We start from the raw sequence: 23,562 nt of genomic DNA, 5'->3' as shown, positions 1-23,562 counted from the left end.
AGGTGAGAAAGATAGATAAGATTAAGATGGATCAGACAGACAAGGCATCCCTTTCTTTTCTTCAAGTGCTAGAGGTTTCAATACAAAGCAAACTTGCACTCATTCTCTCTCTCTCTCTCTCTCTCTCTCTCTCTCGCATCTTCCCATCTTTTCTTGAAAGTCCCCATCTTATTCTTTCTAATCTTCCAACATTATGTCCTTTTATTTTATCTCTAACTTCCGCAGACTGCACCTTTTGTTAATATAACTATTTCTAATATTGCCCAATCTTGCATTTAACATACAACAATTAATTTTGACAAATTTTGAAGATATTTAATAATCACCCCTAAATCCTTTGTAGTTTGAAAGAATAATAATTTTTTTATTTACCTTTTATATATAATTAATAATTATTACTTTAATTTAATAATTTTTTAAAAAATTAATATTAAATTAAAAATAATATAATTAATTAACTCCATAATAGTTTTTTTAAAAAACATAAAAATTCAAATACAAGCAGCGTTATTTCACATCTAACAAGTACTACAAATATTATATACAGAGATAATATTTTTTTTTATTATCTTTTCCTCTTCAAAAATTAAGTTGAATATTTAAATTACTAGAGGTTAAAAAAGGAACTTTGCTTAGAAATATCTTTTTTTCATTATCTTTAATTAAGGTTTTTTTTTAATCATCTTTTGTAATTCCATTAACTCTCGAGTTTCACAGCTACAAATATCCATTGTTTAAAAGAATTCCTTTTTGGTTCGATTGGCCTCAAAATAAAGAAAAAAAAAAAAAGATTACAATACCCAAATCACCCTTTTCTTTACTATATATATATAGCACCATTTTTTTTTTTTGGTGAAAAACTGATTTCATTTGAGATCAACAACCAGCAAATTACAGCCGGCCTGGCCCTCATTTCATTTCCTATTCTTTCTTTTTCATCAAATTTTCATTTTCAACCCCTTCTTTCCCTCTATTTACATTCCTTACCCCTAAGGAAAAACCCACTCACCAGACACATCATCATTCAAAAAAAAAAAACAAAAAAAAAAACAATTAAAAAAGAAAGTTGATAAGTTTATGTCTACGTGTCTCTCCGCAGATCGACAACATTCTCTCAACAGAACAAATACCACTCTCCTCAAAAGCTACCCTTTTTCAACATTCTCTCTTTCTCCCTTCTTTCTTTTTTGAGTTCTTTATCAGTTATTTTCGTTTCAAGACTCGAAAAGAGAGTAACAGATGTGGCAAAAACAACCCAACAAATCTTCTTCCTTTAGAGAATCTCTCAAAGCTGTTGAAGCTGATATACAACATGCCAATAGCCTGTGAGTTGTGTAATTTTATCCATTTACTACTTTATTTATTTGATTTTGACATAATTTTTCCTTATTAAATTCTATGGTATCTGTATTCGTTTTGATATTTGATTAACTGATGAGGAATTAATTATCCTCGTTTCTATTTACCTTTCCTGGGTTTTTTAATTGGTCCCATTCATCATTGGTAGGTGGGATGCTAAAATTTCTCATGATCAAAGAAATAGTTGATGAACTTTGAATATGGAAAATTGCAGTAATTAGATAGAAATTAAGAAAATAAAAAGATAAGTTGGTGCATTTGAATATAAATTTAGGATTATGAATGTGTGGGTTACTTGGCATATGCTTCTTTATGAATTTTTGGTTAGAACTTAAAAGTGCTATTGTTACAAATGGGATATAGCCAAATGTACTTTTAATTTTGTTTATGGAATATGTTGAGCCATAAAGTTAATTTCTTTGATAACTTTTAGTATTCAGACAGTACCATGCCTTTTTATGTTGAATGTTTACTGGTAAAATGTTCATTTCCAAATTGGGATATTGGTGGGATTTTGCAGGGCAGCTTCTCTTCCAGGAGATGACGGTGGGGATCGTGTGCAAATGAGACTATCATATAGCCCTCTTGCCCCTTTCATTCTTTTTTGGGTTGAATGGATGAATTATAGTTGTACAGATGCCCTCCCTAGTTATTTAGGCCTCCTCCACATACTTGTGTACAAGGTAATTTGATATCTGTTTTTTCTCTTATTACAGAGACTGATTAGAATTGTACATATATTATATTGCAGTTTTTTTTGCTCATTCTGTTTAGCCTTTTAAAAACTCAAAAGAAGCTCTTTGTACTTAATTCAGGTTTATGTTGATGGGATGCCAACATTATCCTCTAAAGATAGGAAAGCCTCGCTAACTGAATTTTATGGTCTGTCTGCTCCTCAAGTTTTATTCTTTCTTTGCAAGTTGCAACCATTTTTTTCCTTGCTTGACATCGGAATGCAATCAATCGTAAAATTCTTGCAGCTATTATATACCCTTCGCTTAGGCTGCTTGAAGGAGAGTGTATTGAAGTAGGAGATAACCCAAATAGAAACCAAGGCAGTGAAGTTCCGCGCAGAAAGAGAGTGGAAGACGAGAGGAAGCGAACTGATAATGGTTTCGAGAGAGATGAGGAATGTGGGATATGCATGGAAGATAGTGCAAAGATGGTACTGCCTAACTGTGGGCACTCCATGTGCATTAGCTGCTTCTACGACTGGTAGCACCTGTTTTCCATTTCCGCTAATTACTTCGTGTAAATTGCTTATATATAGCATTTCAGTGACTAGTGGCTGCTGATAGACATTTCTACCATTTCTGACAGGAATGCGAGGTCTAAGTCCTGCCCCTTTTGTCGCGGTAGCCTAAAAAGAGTGAACTCAAGAGATTTATGGGTTCTCATTAATAACGGTGATATAGTCGATACTGCAATTCTTGCAAGAGAGAACCTGAGGCGTTTCTACCTTTACATTGAGAAACTTCCTCTTTTAATGCCCGAGACCCATGCTGTTATCTTTGATTACATGATCTGATTCTGATTTATGGAGAAAGAATGTAGTAAACCATAGGTACAGCCAGCCAGCTGCCCATTGTACATAAAGTATTATGTGGAGAACTTTGATCCCATTCACTGCAGCGGGTTGAGAAGATGTTTCAAGTCAGTCGTATATAATTAACTAAACCAGTGGTTACATTCCAGATGAACTTCAAGCCATTTGATTGGCAGATGACTTTGAAAGTTCATGAAACCATCGAAGATAAGCAGGGGCAAAACCAAAGATTACGTGCCTGTAAGTATTACAATATGGCAAATGAATAGATGTAAATAAAAAAACAATAGAAAAAGTTATTCTTGGCATTCAACTCAGCTTTTTGGAACCTGAGTATTGGAATGGAAATAGCTTGAAGTTTGCTTGTGCATTTGGGTTTCTGCTGCTTATTATTAAGTTTTTTGACAAATACCATAAATAAAAAATATTAATGTACATTATGAAACAAAACCTTCTGAATGTCATCAAGAAATTTCTGATATTGTAGATTGACAGTAGGGAAAGAGCCTTTCTGCACAGCTTTATGGGGATATTAGTGTTCTATAGTCTGCTTGCAGTTTAGTTCAACCATTGGAATTCTTTTCTTACTGATATATGCACAGGAATTTTGATTCATCAATTGATTGTAGGCATATAATTAAGTTTTTTGGAAGATATCTTGTGTGTTTAGCTTGCAATGGTGAATAATTTTTGCTTACTAATCCGCTTACTGCAAGCAAAATTCTACTCTTTTTATATTAATCTTGATTGGTTTAGATTCATTGAATTGATTAATCTGTATCTTTAAGAATAGGATCCTCCTTGTAGTTGGATCTTTTGCACTGTTAAGTAATAATGCGTTACTTTTGAAAATTAAAAAAGTAAAAAATATGAATAAAAATTCGTTCTATTCTTATTTTTCTTTCTCCATCTTCAACAGCAATAGTTGGATTTTTTTTTTTTTATATATATATATATTTTAAAAGTTGAAAGTTCAATATACTTATTATTTTTTACCAAAAAAGGTGGTAAATTAATCATAAATTCAAATATTATATTTTAAATTAACTTAAATTTTTGTTCGATCTAATGAAAATTTAAAATTTAAGCATCAAATGAGCATTTATAAAAAAACATACAAGAAATTATGGTTGAATATATGAATCAAATCTTAAATTTGTAATTTAATATTGGATAAATGCTCAATTTGATGCATAAATGATATATTTTCACGCATTTTTTTTATCAATAACTGAAATTAATTGATTTAATTACTACATATAACGAGAATTATGAAAGGGGACTTAAAATAAATGAAAAAAACAAACAAAGCAGACAACGAAAAATAAGCAAAATGGAAAAAAGTTGTGATTAAGACGTAATAAAGTTTTCAACGTTTCACACTTGATCCAGCTGGTTGCGAGGAAACTTCTAAGGTTCAAACATATCTCTAGTTGGTCCAAGAAAAGGAATTATAAACTTAATTCTGCCATTTTTATTAAAATATATAATTAATTAATTAATTATAAACATATCTCTAGGTGTGAAAAGGAATTTTTTAGAATACATTAATTAATTGATTTATCAAGTGTGTATTAATTTACTTTTGAAAAACACTATATCAATGGGTGTCAATAAATATTCTTTCTTTTTTTCTTTTCATTTTTTTTTTTTTTTAAAACTTTTCTTGCACTTTCCCATTCTTTCTTCTCTTGAAAGTTAGAACCCAAACAGAACAAACAAATTGCAAATACACACATTTTATCTTTCTACATCTCACAATTATGGAGAATGGTTCCTCGTCTCCTCGAAATGATGCGTTTCCTGCTGGTCTCCGTGTGCTCGTCGTCGACGATGATCCCACCTGGTTGAAGATCCTTTCAAAAATGCTCAATAAGTGTTCTTATGAAGGTTAATTTTCTTGCTTCTTAACTGCTCCTTTTCTTTCTTATTGCTTATAAGACTTGATCAAGCTTGCTTGTTTCCACTGAAACTGTCTATTATAAATTGTTTTTATGTTTTCGTTTCTGGAACACAAGGATGTTCGTGACAGGAAACTTCGATAATGTTATTCAAGGCTGCTATTTGCCTAAAAATATGTTGAGATTTCTTGCCTACATTTCTACTATTAAAGCATTTGACATTTCTCTTTTGGAATGCTTTTGCATACTCAGTGACAACATGTGGTTTAGCAAGAGAAGCTCTGAACCTGCTTCGGGAGAGGAAAGATAGTTATGACATTGTGATCAGTGATGTAAACATGCCAGACATGGATGGTTTTAAACTTCTAGAGCATATCGGACTTGAAATGGATCTTCCTGTGATTAGTCAGTTTTTTGCCAGTAACTTGCAGCCTTTCATCTTGAATTAATGCAGATTTTTATTCATCTTGAAGCTTGTTTCTGACAAAATGTATTTATTTCCATTCACAGTGATGTCTGTTGATGGAGGAGCAAGTAGAGTAATAAAAGGCGTTCAGCATGGAGCATGCGACTATCTCCTTAAGCCGATACGAATGAAAGAACTTCGAAATATATGGCAGCATGTATTCAGAAAGAAGATAAATGTGGTGAGAGACATTGAAATTCTTGAAGGAATGGAAAGTATACCAATGGGGGTAAGAAATGGATCAGACCAATCCGATGATGGGCACTTTTTTTGTGGAGAGGATTTTACTTCAACCAAGAAAAGAAAAGATGTCGAAAACAAGCATGATGACAAAGATCCTGGTGACAATTCTTCCACAAAGAAAGCCAGAGTAGTTTGGTCCGTAGATCTTCATCAGAAATTTGTCAAAGCTGTAAATCAGATAGGATTTGATAGTAAGTGTCATATATATCTTTCATTTCAAAATTTTGGACATTCCATATTGACATGTAATGTTTGTTTGGCAGAAGTTGGTCCTAAGAAAATACTCGACTTGATGAATGTACCATGCTTGACAAGAGAATCTGTTGCAAGCCATTTGCAGGTATTCCTTCTTCTTGAATTTTGCTGTCTATATTCTCTACGAGGGTTTTTGATGTTTAACAAGAAGAGAAATCTAACAGGAAAGATTTCCTTATGCAGAAATATCGTCTCTATTTGAGCAGATTGCAGAAGGAAAATGACTTGAAAACTTCTATTGGTGTGATAATGGATTCAGACTCATGTTTGAGAGATTCTGCTGGTAGTTCTGGTACCCAGAAATCCGTCAACAAGCAGCAGAGCGATGGTAATGACTTGAAAACTTCTGTTAGTGTGATAAAGGATTCAGATTTACCTTTGAGAGATTCTGCTGATGGTTTTGGTACCCAGAAATCAATCAACATGAAACAGAGCGATGCTTCAAATTACAGCTATGGATTTCCTGGACAACCCTGCTTCAAATACAGTAAGCATCATTTATCTTCCAACACTCGCATGTGGCTTACAATTAACCTAAATTTTCCATTTCTGGACAAGATATCAAAGGCTAATTAACCTAAATTTCGATTTCGATCTTATAAATTATTCAGATTATCCTTCAAGTGACTCCTGTCAAAGTGAGGGCACCCAGTCTTCACCGGACATCCTGCATTATGGTGTTCTGCAGGATAGCTTTCTTCTCCACAATGTGGAACCCAAAAGCTATGGAAGTGATCAAGAAGAAACCATTTCAATGGCTGATCCTTGGAAAGATGACGGGGTGGCCACGGTTCCGGAACCGGAATTCCGGAACCGACGGTTCCTGTTCCATAAAATTTATAATCAGAACCAAACTGAAAATTAACGGTTCCGGTTATGGTTTGAAACCGAACGGTTTCAGTTCCTCAATGGTTCTAAAATCGACAGTTTCAGTCAATTTTTTGCCCGGTTTCAGACGGTTCCGACCGGAACTAGAACAGTCGGTTCCAACTGAAATTAGAACCGTCAATTCCCAGTTCCAAAACTGATGGAACCGGAACTGATCCGATTCGGACCGGTTCCGGTTCCGGTTCCCACCGGTTCGGAACCAACGGAACGTAACTTTATCGACACAGTAGAACCCCTTTGAGAGGGTGAAGAATTATATATAGCAATAGCAATGCATTATTGTTTATGTTTTTTTTTTTTAATCTCTAATACTGTAATTCTTTTCTCTTTGTATTATCTATAAATAGACCTATGAAATCATTCATAAACTTTCTCAAAGAAGAAGAATCATATATATTGGTATGAAATGTCTGAAACAGCTCGCCAAACACTTCAAATTATAAATTACATCTATTAAAAACTTAAATATGTAAAATCAATTTAGTGCAATTTCCAATTACTAAAATTGAATCCATTAAATATTTATTATACAATTAAAAAATATAAAAAATTATTATTTCAAAAGTTATATTAACTACACATCAATAAATCATCTTTGAAATTTGAGATACCACCAAATAAAAATTGTAAAATTAAAAGGTATATTTCTACATTTGTCTTGGGCGATTGGGTAATGCCCATGCATTTTTGTGTTGGATGATCAATAATTTACTATTTTGCTACATAATTATTTTTACAATGAAACTTGCTATTAACCTCGTAGATATAAAATATGTTAGTATTTAACAATTTTCATTTTTTTTTTTATTCTCAATATATGATGGATGTTAGTTATAAGCATTCAAATGTATACTTTTTTTATCTTTTTGTTTTGGTGAAGAGTGAAAAATCTCAATTTGAATTCTCTTGATTAAAAATATAACATATGTATTTTTAAAAAGTGGGTTATATGTATTATATTGTACATAATGTTATTCTGATCATCGAGCTTTCTAATGAATAAAAAAATTTTATATTTTTCACATAAAAAAAAACTAGTGTCTAATGACTAATTCACCCTTATGAAGACAACAACTGGCCATTGAAGTATCATTATTCAGCACCTTCCTACCAATGAGGAAAAAAAATAACAGTGAAAACATGAGAACTGAACAAAATAAAAATTTAAAAGAATAAGCAGGTAATGATCAAGCATCTGATGCATCAAAGGTAGAAAACATTAAGTATTGCTGTAAATTCTATCTCTCTACCTTTTTTTTTTTTAAAAGTTTTTAATTAATTAAACTAATAAAATGAAACATCCCACTTAAAGGGAAGTTGAATGGAATTCATGTCATACCCCAAAATCAGAGCTTGATATCATCTTTTAAGAATAAGTCCAAGATAATACGAAGCTTCCTAACAAATTTCTAATAATAAATTTCTATTAAAGAGTGTAACTTTAATCCCGTGATATTCTGGAATTTTTATGAATAATTTATCGTGCACTTAAATTTTCAGGATTTAAAAGTTTAATGTTCTTATTTGTCCAATAAAATAGATAACAAAAGCTATGGAGAAAATGCAAAGACCAAAAAGATTGTCTGAAGAGGCAGTAAAGTTTTCAACGTTTCACACTTGCAAAAAAAGGAATTATAAAGGTTATTCTGCTATTTTTATTAAAATATATACTTAACATTTATTCCGTAATTATTCAATTAAAGAATCATATGCTCATATATTAAGTTTTCATTTTAACAAAGTTTTAGCATTTGAATTCTCAAATGGAAGATTCTTTTTCTTTTTCTTTTTCTTTTTCTTTTTGTTAAATAAAGTTTTAGAAAAAGCATATATCAGGAGGAGGATCATAAAACATTGATTAATTTATTTAAACCAATGGGTGTCAATATTCTTTCTTTCTTTCTTTTCATTTTTTAAAAAATTCTCTTGCACTTTCCTAGTAATATCGTAAAGGCAGAAGTGGTAGAGGTTGCAAACTGGACGGGACACAACTTGGTTTTGGAGACATGGCACTAAAAGTTGTAAAGCTGGTCGTCTTTCATATCGAGCCATTGAAGCAGAAGTGCTGATAGTTCCCCTAATGCTACCAGCTTTTCTTCTCTTGAAAGTTAAAACCAAACAGAACAAATAAATTGCAAATACACCCATTTTCTCTTTCTATATATCACTATTATGGTGGAAAGTCGTTTAACATTTGCTCCAAAAGATGAGTTTCCTGCTGGTCTCCGTGTGCTCGTTGTCGATGACAATCCCACCTGTTTGATAATGGTTTCACAAATGCTCAAAAGTTGTTCTTACGAAGGTTAATTTTCATACTTCTTAGCTGTTTTTACGTTTCTTCTTGCTTATAACGCTTGATCAAAAGCTTGCTTCTTCTCACTAAAATCAGTTTTTTGTTTCATTATATAGTAATGTGTTTTTGACATTTCGGAATGCTTTTGTGCTGTACAGTGACAACAAGTGATTCAGCAAGAGATGCTCTGAACCTGCTTCGTGAGAGGAAAGATGGATACGACATTGTGATCAGTGATGTCAAAATGCCTGACATGGATGGGTTTGAATTTTTAGTGCATGTTGGACTCGAAATGGACCACCTTCCTGTGATTAGTCAGTTCTTTGCAATGCCAAAATCTTTTTTCTTATTTTTTACATCTCATATTTACTCCAAGTGCTTCTGAAAGAATGTATTTATATATGTCCCTTCGCAGTGATGTCTGTTGATGGAAAAACCAGTACAGTAATGAAAGGTGTTCAACATGGAGCTTGCGACTATCTTATAAAGCCAATAGAAATGAAAGAAATTAGGATGTTATGGCAACATGTACTCAGAAAAAGGATATTTAAAGTGAGAGACATTGAAGGGATGGAAAGTATACAGAAGACTAGAAATGAAGAAGATCTTACTTCAGCGGAAAAAAGAAAAGATGTTGAAGACAAGCATGAAGATGAAGGTGACAAGTCTTCCATAAAGAAAGTTAAAGCAGTTCGTTCCAGAGATCTTCATCAGAAATTTGTCCAACCTGTAAGCCACTTGGAGGTATATACATATATATATATTCCTTTGGAAAATAACTAAACAGCATTCACATCATTCTTTAATGTTACAGTCCATGATATTTAAGAAGAAGAGAATTCTTACTGGAAAGATTTTCCTTATGCAGAAATACCATCTCTATTTGAGCAGCTCGCAGAAAGAAAATTACTGGAAAACTTCTATTGGTGTGATAAAGCGTTCAAACTCACCTTCCAGGGTTTCTGCTGGCAGTTTTTGTAGCCAGAAAAACTCAGCCAACGTGCAAGAGAGCGGTGCTTCAAATCACAGCTATGGATTTCCTGGACAACTATGCGTCAATCAGGGTAAGTATCATATATTTTCAAATACCTGCGAGAGCTGGTAGAACACAACAGCTAATGAATATTAAAATATTTAATATTGCCGAAGAGACCCTAATTCCCCGGTATTTTGATTTTGATCGTATGATTGAGTTATTCAGTTTCTCCTTCAAGCAACTCCAGTCAAAGTGTTGGCACTCAGCACTCGAGCAACATGCTGCATAAAGGTGTTTTACATAGTAACTTACTTCCCCACAATGTGGAACCCGGAAGCTCTGGAAGTGGTCAAGAGGGAACTATTTCAGTGCCTGTGGCTCCATGCACAGTATCTTCAACTACTGATATTTCTGATCCTTCGAATTCTTGGAATTCACAAACTAAATTTAGTAATTCTTCAACATCTTCAGGATCAGATGTGAACAATGTTCCAACATTTGATTCTACTTTTCTATTTGTATCAAAACCTGATCAATGACATGCGAAGAAAGTGGATGATCCTTTGAATGCTGATGTGACAAATTTTTCAACATAATGGGACCCATTTCAGGGGGTGAAGAATGACAGCAATAGCTATACATATTGTTTGGATTGTTGTTCTTATATCTAACAGTGTATGAAAAGGAAAATACTTACCAACATTCGTTGCATGGTTCACTAAGTGAATAGTTAATTGAAATTTAAAAAAATTATTATAATTTTTATATTAGTTTATCCTAATAAGCATTAATATATTTATTTATCGAACACTTTTACTTGATTGTCGGTGAGTCTTACTCGTATGAAATTTTTCTTCCTAATTTCAAGCAAAATACTAATTTTTTTTATACTGGTTTTAGTTGGTATAACTTAATTAGCTTACCAATTGAATAGAACGTCTCACAAAAATTTTGTTAATTGACTACAACCTTTGAAGTTTAGTTGAAATTATTATTACATTCTGTGATAAAATTACTAATTCGTCCCCGAAATTTAATTTTTGTTAAATGATTTAGCCCTTCCATTTAAAAGTACCATTTGTGAAGAAATAGAAATTCAATAATGTATGTAAGGAATTAAATATTAACGTTGTATTAAATATTAAGGACCAATTAATCAAATATTGTAGTTATTATTTAATGATGAAAGGAGCCGTTTCTGTATAAAAGTATTAAATAGTTTAAAGAGCTAAGTTTTATGGACAAATTAATAATTTTACTGAATGATAGAGATGTGAAAATAATTTTTACCAGAACTCAAGGACTAAACTGTCCAGTATCCCAAAAATATATTTGCCCCCCATCGGTACACTTGTAATGGTATTAAGAATAGAGTACTACGGTAGGATTGGGCCGATTGCGCAAGCCCAGATATTGGTGTAGAATCTCTGAAGACCTCCCCTAAAGCCTAAAGGCCGGCGGGGAAAAACTTATTCCGATCTCGTCAAATTTGTTATAAGAAATATAACAAATAGTAAAAAAAATAGTAAAAAAAAGAAAATACTAAATAATATACTAAATAATAAATTATACTACTAAATAAATAATTTATACTACTAAATAATAAATTATACTAAATAATAAATAAATACAAATAATAAATACAAATAATAAATGTCCTGTATAGTAAATCAATAAATTTAAATATTTTTATTAAAATTAGAGTATTTTTAACTATACATTTGAAAAAAAAAATGATAAAATCGAAATACTTTTTAAAAATCTTTATTTTCGTTTACTTAGTTTATAAATGGGATGGATTAGGTCGAGGTAAGTTTTTTCGGCTTCAAAATCTCTAAAATTATATTTAACTATTTGAGTGATAAATTATTCTAAATAAAATAAAGAAAAACACTAAAAAATAAAATAAAGAAAAACAATAAAAAAGAACTAAAATAAAAACGCTAATTCGGTGTTAAATTCCGTGTTATTCTAGGTTGCTTATCAATTCCGTGTTAATTTACTTTAGAAAAACGCTAGTCGGCGTCAACGTTCTTTCTTTCTTTCTTTCCTTCTTTCTTTTTCATTGTCTAAAAATTTTCTTGCACTTTCCCGGACTTTCCTCTCTCAAGTTAAAAGTTAAAACCCAAAACAGAACAAACAAATTGGAACCACACACATTTTCTCCTTCTGTATCTCACAATTATGGTGGAGAATAGTTTCTCACATGGTCGAAACAATGCACTTCCTGCTGGTCTCCGAGTGCTTGTTGTCCATGCTGATGCCATCTGGGTGATAATCCTTTCAAAAATGCTCAAACAGTGTTATTACGAAGGTTAATTTTCTTACTTTGTAACTATTTTCCGTTTCTTATTCCTTATAACACTTGATAAAGCTTGCATCTTTTCACTAAAACTGTCAATATTATATTGGTTCTTGGTTTCATTTCTGTAATATAAGCATTGTGTTTTTGACATTTCCTTTTTGGAATGCTTTTGTGTTGTTCAGTGACGACATGTGGTTTAGCAAGAGATGCTCTGAACCTTCTTCGGGAGAGGAAAGATGGTTACGACATTGTCATCAGTGATGTCAACATGCCTGACATGGATGGTTTTAAACTTCTAGAGCATGTCGGACTTGAAATGGATCTTCCTGTGATTAGTCAGTTCATCTTGAATGCCAAAAATTTTTCTTATTATTTGTATCTCATGTGTATTTACTCCAAGAACTAAATGTGTCTATGCCCCTTCACAGTGATGTCTGTTGATGGTGAAAAAAGTAAACTGATGAAAGGGATTCAGCATGGAGCTTCCGATTATCTTCTCAAGCCAATACGAATGGAACAACTTAGGAATTTATGGCAGTATGTACTATTAACAGAAAAGTTAGATAAGGTCAGAGATATTGAAATTGTTGCAGGAATGGAAAGCATACAAATGACTAGAAATGGAGAAGATCTGAGTACTTCAGCCAAGAAAAGAAGAGACCCTGGTGACATTTCTTTCATAGAGAAAGCCAGAGTAGTTTGGTCCGCAGATCTTCATCGGAAATTTGTCCAAGCAGTATGTCAGATAGGATTGGATAGTAAGTACCATATATATCTTTGATTTCAAAATTTTGGACATTGGATAATGACATTGATTGTCTACCTTAGGCTTGTCATTTACGAGGTTTTGACATGTAAGGATTGTTTGGCAGAAATTGGTCCTCAGAAAATACTCGACTTGATGGATGTGCCATGGTTGACAAGAGAACATGTCGCAACCCACTTAAGGGTATTGCTTTAGAAAGTAACTAAGCAACAGTCACATCCTTCTTTAAAGTTTTTTGGTTTTTAAACAAATAATTAAGAGAATTCTGACAAAGAAAAACTCTCTTTTATGCAGAAATATCGTGTTTATTTTAACAGATTACAGAAGGAAAATTACTTGAGAACTTCTGTTGGTGGGATAAAGCATTCAGACTCAGCTTGGAAAGTTTCTACTGGTAGTTTTAGCACCCAGAACTCAATCAACATGCAACAGAGCTATGCTTATGCTTCAAATAACAGCAATGGATTTCCTGGACAACCACGCTTCAAATATAGTAAGTATCAAAAATTTTCAAATACCTGCAAGTGGCTTTCAACGTTTCCTCTGTTGTCAGGTTGAGGCTATATCATTGAAAGCCATATAAATGATAAAAAAATTCCCATTTTTGGACAAGATTGCAAAGCCTAATTTTGATTTTGATTGTACAAATTATTCAGACTTTCCTCCAAGCAACTCTAGTGAAAGTGTTGGCAGCAACAAGCTGCGTAAAGATTTTTGGTACGATAGCTTACTTCTCTACAATGTGGAGACCAGAGGCTATGAAAGTGATGAGGAGGAAATTGTTTCACTGCCTGTGGGTCCATCCACAATTTCTTCTAGTACTGATCTTTCTGATGCTTCAATGTCTTCAAATTCTTGGAATTCGCAAACTGGATTTAGTAATTCTTCAACATCCTCAGGATCAGATGTGAACAACATGGCAGCATTTGATTCTACTTTCCTTTTTCATTCAATCAAAACCTGACCAATCCTTGGAATGATTGTGCAATAGGTTGTTGTTTTGTAATTCTGTTCTCTTTAAAGATAGACCGAATGTAATTCTGTGAAGGAAATCATTCAGAAATGTATTCATAAACGTTTTGAAAGAACACTCAAAAGATTGGCAATATTTTAGCGTATCCACACGCTTTGTAACGAAATTGAAGAACAGGAAACTATGGTTCAGTTTCTGAAATTTTTTTTTTTTGTGGTGTTTGAATGCAAAATTTTGTAATTAAATGCTTGAATTAATTATTTTGTTACAATTAAGTTCATTTAGCCAGAACTTTCCATTTCTGGACAAGGTTGTTATGAGCTCTTTATAGAACTCGAGCTTAATAGAACTTGGCTATTTTGATTCATTTACACTCTTAAATTTACCATTTCTGGAAAAAGATTTTTGGTATGATAGCTTACTTCTCCACGATGTGGAACCTGGAAGTGGAAGCTATGAAAGTGATCAAGAAGAAAAGAAATTGTTTCAGGGCATCTAGAATATCTTCAACAACTGACATTTTCTGATTCTTTGTATTCCTGGATTCACATTCTGGGTTTGATAGTTCTTCATCTCCAGGATCAGATGTGAACAACATTGCAGCATTTGATTCTACTTTTCTATTTGTATCAAAGCTTCACCTTGGGCCAATTGTGCAAGCCCATACATTGGTGTCAAATGTCTCAAGAGGTCTTCTAAATGCCTCAAAACCTTCAAATTAGGCTTTGGGTTGGATAGTCAATAATTTCTTATTTTGCTACATATATATATTTGTCATTCAGTTATTATACACTCTGTGATAATGGCAGCAGATATAACAATTTTAATCTTCCTTTATAGTCTTAATATACAATGAATGTTGGTGACAGGCACTAACATGTGTACTTTTCACAGCATTAACAGCAAAACAACAAATGGTTAATGTCTAACTCACTCGTATGAACGCAACAATTAAAAATGTTAAAAAAATATGAAAAGATGAAAAATCTGTTAATAAACTTGGCTAAAATATAGGCTTTGGCATATTCCAGAACAATTGGCAATTGCATTATCATTGTTCAGAACCTTCCTACCAATCAGAAGAAATAATAGTGAAAACATGAAAAAATGGGGAAAAAAAAAATAAATTAAAAAAAAGTTAAAAAGAATAAGCAGGTAAAGATCAGCATCTGAAGCATCAAAGAAGAGAGCATTAAGAAGAGCTATATATTCTTTCTCTCTTTTTTTTTTTCAAAAAATAACATTTTACTTATTAAACTAATAAAAAGCAACATCCCACTTGAGAGAAGTTGCATGGAGTTCATGACACCTTGAAAAATAACTCCAAAGTACAAAATGCTAATAAAAAAAGAAGTTCATTCAATAATCAAACTTCTATTAAAATTATAAATTTCTAAAAAAATAAATAATATGTTTTTCAAAGTAACTTGTAGAGAGGGGCATCTACTAATTCTAAAACGAGATTAATTTTATACTCAAAAAGAACGTGAGAATACCACTGAAAATTCAATTTTTATATATATATGAGCAAAATTCATAATACATGAGCTTTTTTAGAATATTCAATCCCTAAAACAAGATATCATCTTTGAAGTTTTCTTGTGTTATCATACTTATCTTTTAAAAAAATATATATATAATTTTTAATATATATTTAACAAATTAAAAACTAGTCCTAATAAAACTCAACTGAGTTTTGGATTGGGTTTTACAGTTCATCCTTCCAATTTGTTAGTCACAAATCATGCTCATCCTTTCTTTCATGTAAAATAATATTTCTCTTTGACATAAAGTTGTTTCTTAGTGGGCATTTCCTTTTAGAGCCATTGAGTTCATTTTTGAATCCTTTCTCTACCCCACTCCTTAAAAGTACCTTTACACCCTAATTATATTATACTTTGAAAGTTAAACTTCAATCAACAAACTCAAATCCTCAACTAAACTCAATAATTACCAAATTAATTACACCCACATTAATTAATCTAATCCTATTTAAGAATAATAAGTAGTATTAAAATCCACCAATAAGGCACCTATAAGTTGTGGCTCAGTTAGCAAAAACACCAATAAGAGCTCTTAAGTTTGATTCCCGCTAAACACACTTGTATTATTAAGCCTAAAAACCTAAACTTTTTATGGTTTACACCAAGACCATGTTTTTAATTTTTACTAATTTACATAAGTAAGAGGGTAACTATATTTATTTATTTCTTTTTCTTTTTCATCTAATATAGTTTAATTAAATTCTTAAAGTGGCTGAAAAGAAACTTCCTCTAGTTGGTATATAACTTAAATGATCCATTATTGGTGGAAGAACAAAATAAAAAAAAATAAATTATTGTGCTTATTTTAAAATTGTGTTTTAATTAAGAAGATGCTTCCTCCCTTATCAAAACTTAATTTGTTGCAAAATGGCATTATAGTGACCTCACATCTTTCTTTTGGTTATCATGGCCTCAATCAACGACATAGATTAACTCTTTCTTCCTAGATTATCAACTAATTAATTTTCCTATCTCTTTCACATACATTCAAAAGCACATTAAAACATTAATTAGTATTATTCTTCCTCCAATGATGGGAAAACATTACCAAATGGATTAGTAACTAAATTCTTTGAGAATTTTAAATTTTTTTTTCTTTTACGTGTGAGCGCTAAGTTCAGAACTCGATAAAATTATATAATTATATAAAATTTATTTATAACGAGACTAAAACATTAAATTTTATACAACCCATGTATGATAATATTAATAATATCATTTTTCCCCGTAAAATAAAAATAATTTTTAATTAAAATTTATTGCTCAATTACAAGATTGGAAAAGGAAAAAAAAAACGCTTTTTGTGAAAAGTTTAATGTCCTTTCATGGTAAGTACTATACATAATAATCAAACATCATGAATAAAAAAAAAAACATGCAAACAAAAGTGACAATGAGGATTAGTAGGATTGATTAATTAGAACCCACTTCTTAATTAATCACCATTTTCATATAAGACCAAAGCGTGTAAACCACGCTCCAATGAGATTTAGACAACAGAAATTATCAGGTTTCTTCCCACTTAGAAGAAAAGAAGATGGTTTGTCGCTCAGTAATTGGAAATGTATGTTTTAAGCTTTTTCTTTTAAGGGACCAAACACTTGTCTATATGTATATATATATATACTGCCATTAAACTGAAAAATATTAATATTAAACAGAACCTTAATCTTCCACAAGTACATAAAGATAGTTTAAATTAAAGGAATTATTGAGAATCAAAAAGGTTTCCATTCTTCCACTATAAATAATTAATGGTTCTTTTTTTAATTAATTAATTTTTAATTCTAAAATTAAAAGAAGGGTTGGGTAAGGATTGACTACTTATCAAACACTTGGATGGAAAGGGAAAAAGAAGTTAACAAATTGCCATTTATGCATCACTTAAAAAGGGGAAAAAAACTATAATACAACTTTTCATTTCGTACCATTTATTTATTAAATTGATGAGATCAATATTTCAAAAGCCATTACCCATCTGCAACAGCCAATTTCAGCCACCTATTAGCGAAGAAAGTTTAGTTATCTTATTGAAGTGATTCAGCGACCGTTTTATCAAATTTAGCAACCAATCTGGTGGTCGTCAATTACTGATAAATGCCAAAGTCGGTCCCTAATATTTTAGCGTTATAGTCTGATGATCGCCTTTCGGTCATTATTTCTATTTTAGTCAACAGAAAAAAGGATTAATCGGTTGCTAAAATGCTAATGCAATGGATATTATATAAATGCTTAAGAAAAGAAAGAAAAACAAAGAAAAGAAAATAGAAAAGAAAGAATAAAATCTTGTCTTGTCTATGCTGGTTCTTGATCCCAACCCAAGTCTACATTCTTTCTTGAATTCATACTCAATTTTATCAAAATGTCTGCACCTTATACCAAAAATGGGAATACAGCAAAACACCCTCAGGGCTTCTCTTTCCTGCTTTTTTCCCCACTAAAGCTATAATGCAACTCCAATAATATTCACCACCTTTTTCTTCATCTTCTTTTTTATCTATGTATTTATTAATTTTATATTGTCTCATTTATCCTGTCCAACAATTTTATTTATTTATTTATTTATTTATTTAATCAATGACAAATGTGATTGTGTGTTCCATTGTTCAATTCCCCCAGAAATTGCGTTTCTATTAATGAATCACTATCCAAACTATACGTACACAAATATGGGTAGAAATCCAATCTTCAAAAGTTAGAGGACCACTAATAAAAGTGAGAAAGAAAAAAAAAAATTAGAAGTTAGGTGATAATATGAACAAATTTAACCTTTCATGTGTTATATTTGAAATTTTACACGAGCGTGTACGGAAAACTCCAAAAGGAAAATTTAACATATGCAAGTAGGGATGAAAGTCGGACGGATTTTCACGAATTTTAAGCTACATGTGATCGTATTTGCTAAAATTTTAAGATCTATGTCTGTTTTAAACTTATTTAAATACACATTTAAATACATGTATCTGAATCCATTTTAAATTTTTACTATTTTCACTCGTTCGAAATCCATTTAAGATACCATTTAAATGAGCCATGAATTTTAACTTATCAAAATCTAAATTCATTTAAAATACATATTAATAATAGGATATCAGCCGATTGTCACAGTCAAATCCACTTAATATAGGCGGGTGATCAAAAATAAATATCTAAGATACATGCCGATTCCTATATTCATATCGTACTCTATATAATAATTTCATTAATCGTAATCGTCTCAAATATATTTATAACTGTATATATTCTTTTAAAATAAATAAAAATAGAATGAATATTTTAAAATATCTGTACCACTTTCATCCCTCCGTACAAGTGTTAAGATTTATCTCAAATTTTCCACTCAAAAAAAAAAAAAGATTTACATCAAATTTAAACGTGTCTCACCAAGCGAGGGACTTAGTATATTACTGTTACACTGTTATTGAAGAGATAAAGACAAACTATACATCTCTTTTTCTTTTTTCTAAATACAAAAAGGCAACTGGCTTGTGCCGTCAACCAGTTTCACTCCAAGTGATAAAAAAGAAGAAACAGAAAAGTAAGGAGAAGCAGCTGGTTACTGGTTAGAGGCTAACGTGCGCGCCACAGGCACCATATTTGCTAGCCGGCGCCAAATATTCGTTGCGCTTCCTTTCTTTCCATTTTTTTATTTTCTCACACTCCTCGCTCTTTCTTCTCTAAAACCCAAACAAACAAATTAAAAACCCACACAAACTCTCTCATTTTAAGACCCCTTTCTCTTCCTCTTTGTCTCTCTCTTCATCTCCTTTTATATCTTACACGCACACTGCGTCTGTCTCTGTCTCTGTTTCTCAATTCTTGAATCTGAGCCGGTCATGATGGAGAGTGGTTTCTCTTCTCCTCGACACGATGCGTTTCCTGCTGGTCTTCGTGTGCTCGTTGTCGATGATGATCCTACCTGGTTGAAAATCCTTGAAAAGATGCTCAAAAAGTGTTCTTATGATGGTTAATTTGCTGCAACTCTGTTTCTTATTATTGTTATTCTTTTCTTATTGCTTATCTAATTCAATCAAGCTTGCTGCTTTTCACACTGTTATTGCTTATTGTGAATTGGGTTGCTTTTTGTTAGATGTTCTTCGGTGTGTATTTGTCAGGTTGTTTTGTGTTACGATGATTTGCTTCATGGGTTTTTTTAGGATAGCTAGCTGTATTTTTTGTTCAAGCATGTGGGCGACCTGAACCTGTAGGAGATCATGTTAGTATGGCTTTGAGAATGCTTTTTTGGGTTGGATTTATTATTATCTTTTTTGTTACTAGTTGAAAATTTTTAATTCTTGGACTTTTTGAGTGAATACTCGTTCATTGTTGCAATCAGGCACTTACTATTGAGAATGCTATGAGACTTGGAAAACTTGGGTTAATTTTTCTTTGCTTATGGAATTTTGACTGTTTAGAGTCACCCATCCTGAGTCAATCCGGAAATTTTCCCTCTTACTGCTGGCAACTGAAATGAGTATCTCCTATTTTGGTTTGGACTAATCAGATACAAGTTGTAATTGACGTAATTTTGCTAGCATTTGAAGATATTTTCTAAAAAGACCGAAGTACTCAGATTAGGAAATCTCATATATCAGGAAAATTTACAAGTTCATGACGTGAAAGTCCTTATCATTAGTTGTGTCGGTTTACTCTAAAAAGATGTTAGATTAATTAACACAAAATGTTTGTCATGGGCTGTGTTTTGTCTCATTATAAGGGTAATTCAAGTCCTTCATCAATCAACTATTTTTTTTTTTTTTAAATAAATTAAAAGGACAATTACATGAGAAGTTCTTGAATTTTAAACTATTTTCTAATTGAATTTTCATAATTGAGTACTGGACTTCTTAAAATGCATCAACCAAGTTCTAAATGAATGATGTTGTTGTCTACCATGCCTTTTGATTTGGATACATGTGTTTTATTTCATTCAGTTTGAATTAAATCAATGGGTTTTGAAAAAGCTCAACTACTCAGTTGGGGCTAAAAAATTCCAGATAATCAAGCAACCATTTGAATACATGTGTTACCATTGTTATGATTACTCTTAGATTTTGACACACAGATTGACTCGTGTAATGCTAATAATAAAAAGCATGCGGACATTAGCTCATGTGCAGCTTTGCTTCCATTCACTTATCTTCTGACCTAAGTATAAACATAGCCACTAGAGATATGATCCAATTGTCATATTAATTCTTGCTTCCTTAGGCTCAACTGAGATTGGATTGAATAATCTATATCCTGGAATGACTAATATTTTTACAGAATCAAGTTGGCATGCTTCAGAAATTCATTTTATTTAGATTGAAACAGAATGAGAAAATAAGCTTGATCTTCATTGGTCCAATGACTTCTATTACTTTTTAATTACTTCAGGCAATATGCTTTAGGCCTTACGGCTCTGCAAACTCTTTTATGTTCTCCTCGTGATTATAACTTTGTTTGGTGAAAGCAATTTTTGTATAGGATGCTTTCTATTTGTTCAATGATATATTTTGCTTTCTATTCCTCGTTACCATGCAATGGAGTTTTTGACATTTCCCTTTTGGAATGCTTTTGATGTGCAGTGACGACATGTGGTTTAGCAAGAGATGCTCTGAACCTTCTTCGGGAGAGGAAAGATGGTTACGACATTGTTATCAGTGATGTCAACATGCCTGACATGGATGGTTTTAAACTTCTAGAGCATGTCGGACTTGAAATGGATCTTCCTGTGATTAGTCAGTTCTTTGCCATTAGCTTCTGGACTTTCATCTTAAATGCCAAAATTTTTTATTATTTTTGAATCTGATATTTACTTGAAGAATCAAAGCTTGCTTCTGACAAAAATGTATTTATGTCCGTTCATAGTGATGTCTGTTGATGGAGAAACGAGTAGAGTAATGAAAGGAGTTCAGCATGGAGCATGCGACTATCTACTTAAGCCAATACGAATGAAAGAACTTCGGAATATATGGCAGCATGTATTCAGAAAGAAGATACATGAGGTTAGAGACATTGAAATTCTTGAAGGAATGGAAAGTATACCAATGGGGGGTAGAAATGGATCAGACCAATCCGATGATGGGCACTTTTTTTGTGGAGAGGATTTTACTTCAACCAAGAAAAGAAAAGATGTTGAAAACAAGCATGATGACAAAGATCCTGGTGACAATTCTACCACAAAGAAAGCCAGAGTAGTTTGGTCCGTAGATCTTCATCAGAAATTTGTCAAAGCTGTAAATCAGATAGGATTTGATAGTAAGTGTCATATATATCTTTCATTTCAAAATTTTTGACATTGGATAGTGACATCCATTGTGGATCTTCATGTATTCGATGAAAATTTCTTGACATAGGTTTGTCATTTATGTGGTTTTCAATGATATAGCCTACATCTTTATCATGCTTCCATGGAGCCATGACATGTAATGTCTGTTTGGCAGAAGTTGGTCCTAAGAAAATACTCGACTTGATGAATGTACCATGGTTGACAAGAGAAAATGTTGCAAGCCACTTACAGGTATTCCTTCTAAAAATAACTAAACAGCATTCACATCCTTTTTTAATGTTACTGTCCATATCGTCTATGAGGATTTTTTATTTTTAGACAGTAAGATATTTCTTACAGGAAAGGCTTTTCCTTATGCAGAAATATCGTCTCTATTTGAGCAGATTGCAGAAGGAAAATGACTTGAAAACTTCTGTTGGTGGAATAAAGCATTCAGACTCACCTTTGAGAGATTCTGCTGGCAGTTTTGGTACCCAGAACTCAATCAACATACAGCAGGGTGATGCTCCAAATCAGAGCTATGGATTTCCTGGCAATAGCTTCCAAAATGCTGAGCCTAGAGGCCATGACAGTGACCTGAATGGAATTGTTTCCAAGAATGCTGCAGAACCCAAAAGGGTTTTAACTGTTGAAGTTCCTGAACCCTGTAAACCCAGGAATTCACAATTGGAATTTGGTCATTCTTTTACTTCTCCAGGATCTGAAGTGAACTTTTCAGCATTTGATTCAAACTTCCCAGCCCGATTTTCATGGTGTGAAATTCCACAGATTCAACTGAAGCAAGAACATAACCCAGTTCACATAGATGATGGGTTCAACCAGCTATCTTTTCCTGGTCAACAACAGCACATCCAACCTGATTATCCACAGCCAGCTCACCCCATTGTTTCTGGTTCTTCTGTAACTGAAAGAGAGATAGGTGGCTCTATTAAAACAAAGCCTTTGTATGATGAATGCAGGCACAACACCAGCCATGTAAGTTCAACAGGAAGCACAATCAACTCCACTGATGTCCAAACCAAGACCCATATGGCAAATCATCAACATCAAACTTTTCAACCCATTTCCATGAACTCATCAACCATGAAAAGTCAAAGCTTCAATCTGAGTTGCGTATCGGACTTGGAATCTTCCCAAAAAAGTATAAATTGGGGAATGCATCCTTCTACAACTTTGGATGATGACTTTCAGGTCTGTTGGTTTCAAGGTGATTGTTATGCTATGAATCTTGGACTCCACAATATTGAGCTGCCAGAGTACTGTGATCCAGGGCTCATAACTGAAGTTCCAACACATTTACATGATGCAGTGAGGTTTGACTATGAGAATCTCTATGATCCAACAGAATATGCTCTAATATAGCAAGGTTTATTTATAGCATGATCTTGCTCCATCTGCCATGGAACTTCATCATTTTCTATTTATTTTAGATGACCTATCTATCAGAGGAGTCTCTTATCTCCTATTGATTCAGGCATTATTTCCTGGACGGTCAAGTCTTGGATGTAGAAACATGTATAATAGGGATGATGACAAACATTAAGCATAATAAGCTTGCTTCTGGAAGTTTCTCTAACATGCGACCTTCTAGTTTTGTATATGTATCTATGGTCAAAACGCACATGTTCGTGCTGCAACTGTCATTATTCCTTTGAAATTTTGTAAACGAAATGCAAAGCCACTAGAAGTTAATTATATCATATTCTCGCAAATCGTATTCTAATTATAAAGTTGAAAGGCATTGCAATTGCTATATATTCATTCTTCTTAACC

At 32.4% G+C, this 23,562-nt stretch overlaps 5 protein-coding genes across 8 annotated transcripts; all 5 read left to right on the top strand.

Annotated features, from left to right (window-relative positions):
- The first annotated feature begins 839 nt into the window (after positions 1-839).
- On the top strand, positions 840-3,355 carry LOC105644732 (E3 ubiquitin-protein ligase AIRP2). Its single transcript, XM_012230183.4, has 5 exons — positions 840-1,325; positions 1,880-2,042; positions 2,175-2,241; positions 2,340-2,574; positions 2,680-3,355. The coding sequence occupies exons 1-5, from the start codon at positions 1,240-1,242 to the stop codon at positions 2,885-2,887; spliced, it is 759 nt and encodes a 252-aa protein (XP_012085573.1). The 5' UTR covers positions 840-1,239; the 3' UTR covers positions 2,888-3,355.
- Positions 3,356-4,542: 1,187 nt separating this feature from the next.
- LOC105644733 (two-component response regulator ORR26) lies at positions 4,543-7,065 on the top strand. 3 transcript variants are annotated; one of them, XM_037641865.2, is made up of 6 exons: positions 4,544-4,795; positions 5,059-5,226; positions 5,317-5,706; positions 5,779-5,855; positions 5,954-6,257; positions 6,382-7,065. In XM_037641865.2, the coding sequence occupies exons 1-6, from the start codon at positions 4,669-4,671 to the stop codon at positions 6,633-6,635; spliced, it is 1,320 nt and encodes a 439-aa protein (XP_037497793.1). In that variant the 5' UTR covers positions 4,544-4,668; the 3' UTR covers positions 6,636-7,065. The 3 variants fall into 3 exon arrangements, with proteins under 3 accessions (XP_089574945.1, XP_037497793.1, XP_012085577.1); XM_012230187.4 differs by having other exon boundaries at positions 4,545-4,795; positions 5,059-5,211; XM_089718819.1 differs by having other exon boundaries at positions 4,543-4,795; positions 5,059-5,211; positions 5,317-5,855.
- A 1,454-nt stretch (positions 7,066-8,519) lies between these two features.
- Positions 8,520-10,626, top strand: LOC119369074 (two-component response regulator ARR11). 2 transcript variants are annotated; one of them, XM_089718820.1, is made up of 5 exons: positions 8,520-8,960; positions 9,110-9,265; positions 9,367-9,680; positions 9,820-10,015; positions 10,153-10,626. In XM_089718820.1, exons 1-5 carry the CDS (start codon positions 8,831-8,833, stop codon positions 10,464-10,466), a joined length of 1,110 nt encoding a protein of 369 aa, XP_089574946.1. In that variant the 5' UTR covers positions 8,520-8,830; the 3' UTR covers positions 10,467-10,626. The 2 variants fall into 2 exon arrangements, with proteins under 2 accessions (XP_089574946.1, XP_037497797.1); XM_037641869.2 differs by having other exon boundaries at positions 8,524-8,960; positions 9,367-9,695; positions 10,153-10,624.
- Positions 10,627-11,936: 1,310 nt separating this feature from the next.
- Positions 11,937-14,195, top strand: LOC105644734 (two-component response regulator ARR11). The gene is made up of 6 exons (XM_037641868.2): positions 11,937-12,241; positions 12,415-12,567; positions 12,661-12,990; positions 13,105-13,181; positions 13,293-13,491; positions 13,655-14,195. Exons 1-6 carry the CDS (start codon positions 12,112-12,114, stop codon positions 13,960-13,962), a joined length of 1,197 nt encoding a protein of 398 aa, XP_037497796.1. The 5' UTR covers positions 11,937-12,111; the 3' UTR covers positions 13,963-14,195.
- Positions 14,196-19,038: 4,843 nt separating this feature from the next.
- On the top strand, positions 19,039-23,489 carry LOC105644735 (two-component response regulator ARR11). The gene is made up of 5 exons (XM_089718817.1): positions 19,039-19,481; positions 21,086-21,238; positions 21,369-21,758; positions 21,944-22,020; positions 22,150-23,489. The coding sequence occupies exons 1-5, from the start codon at positions 19,352-19,354 to the stop codon at positions 23,149-23,151; spliced, it is 1,752 nt and encodes a 583-aa protein (XP_089574943.1). The 5' UTR covers positions 19,039-19,351; the 3' UTR covers positions 23,152-23,489.
- Positions 23,490-23,562: the final 73 nt, after the last annotated feature.

Source organism: Jatropha curcas, chromosome 3, assembly GCF_041381405.1.
Source record: "Jatropha curcas cultivar XTBG-Jc1 chromosome 3, XTBG_Jcur_1.0, whole genome shotgun sequence".
Classification (NCBI taxonomy): Eukaryota; Viridiplantae; Streptophyta; class Magnoliopsida; order Malpighiales; family Euphorbiaceae; genus Jatropha; species Jatropha curcas.
Note: the sequence above shows the minus strand (reverse complement) of the source record. Positions and strands in the feature narration are given on the sequence as shown.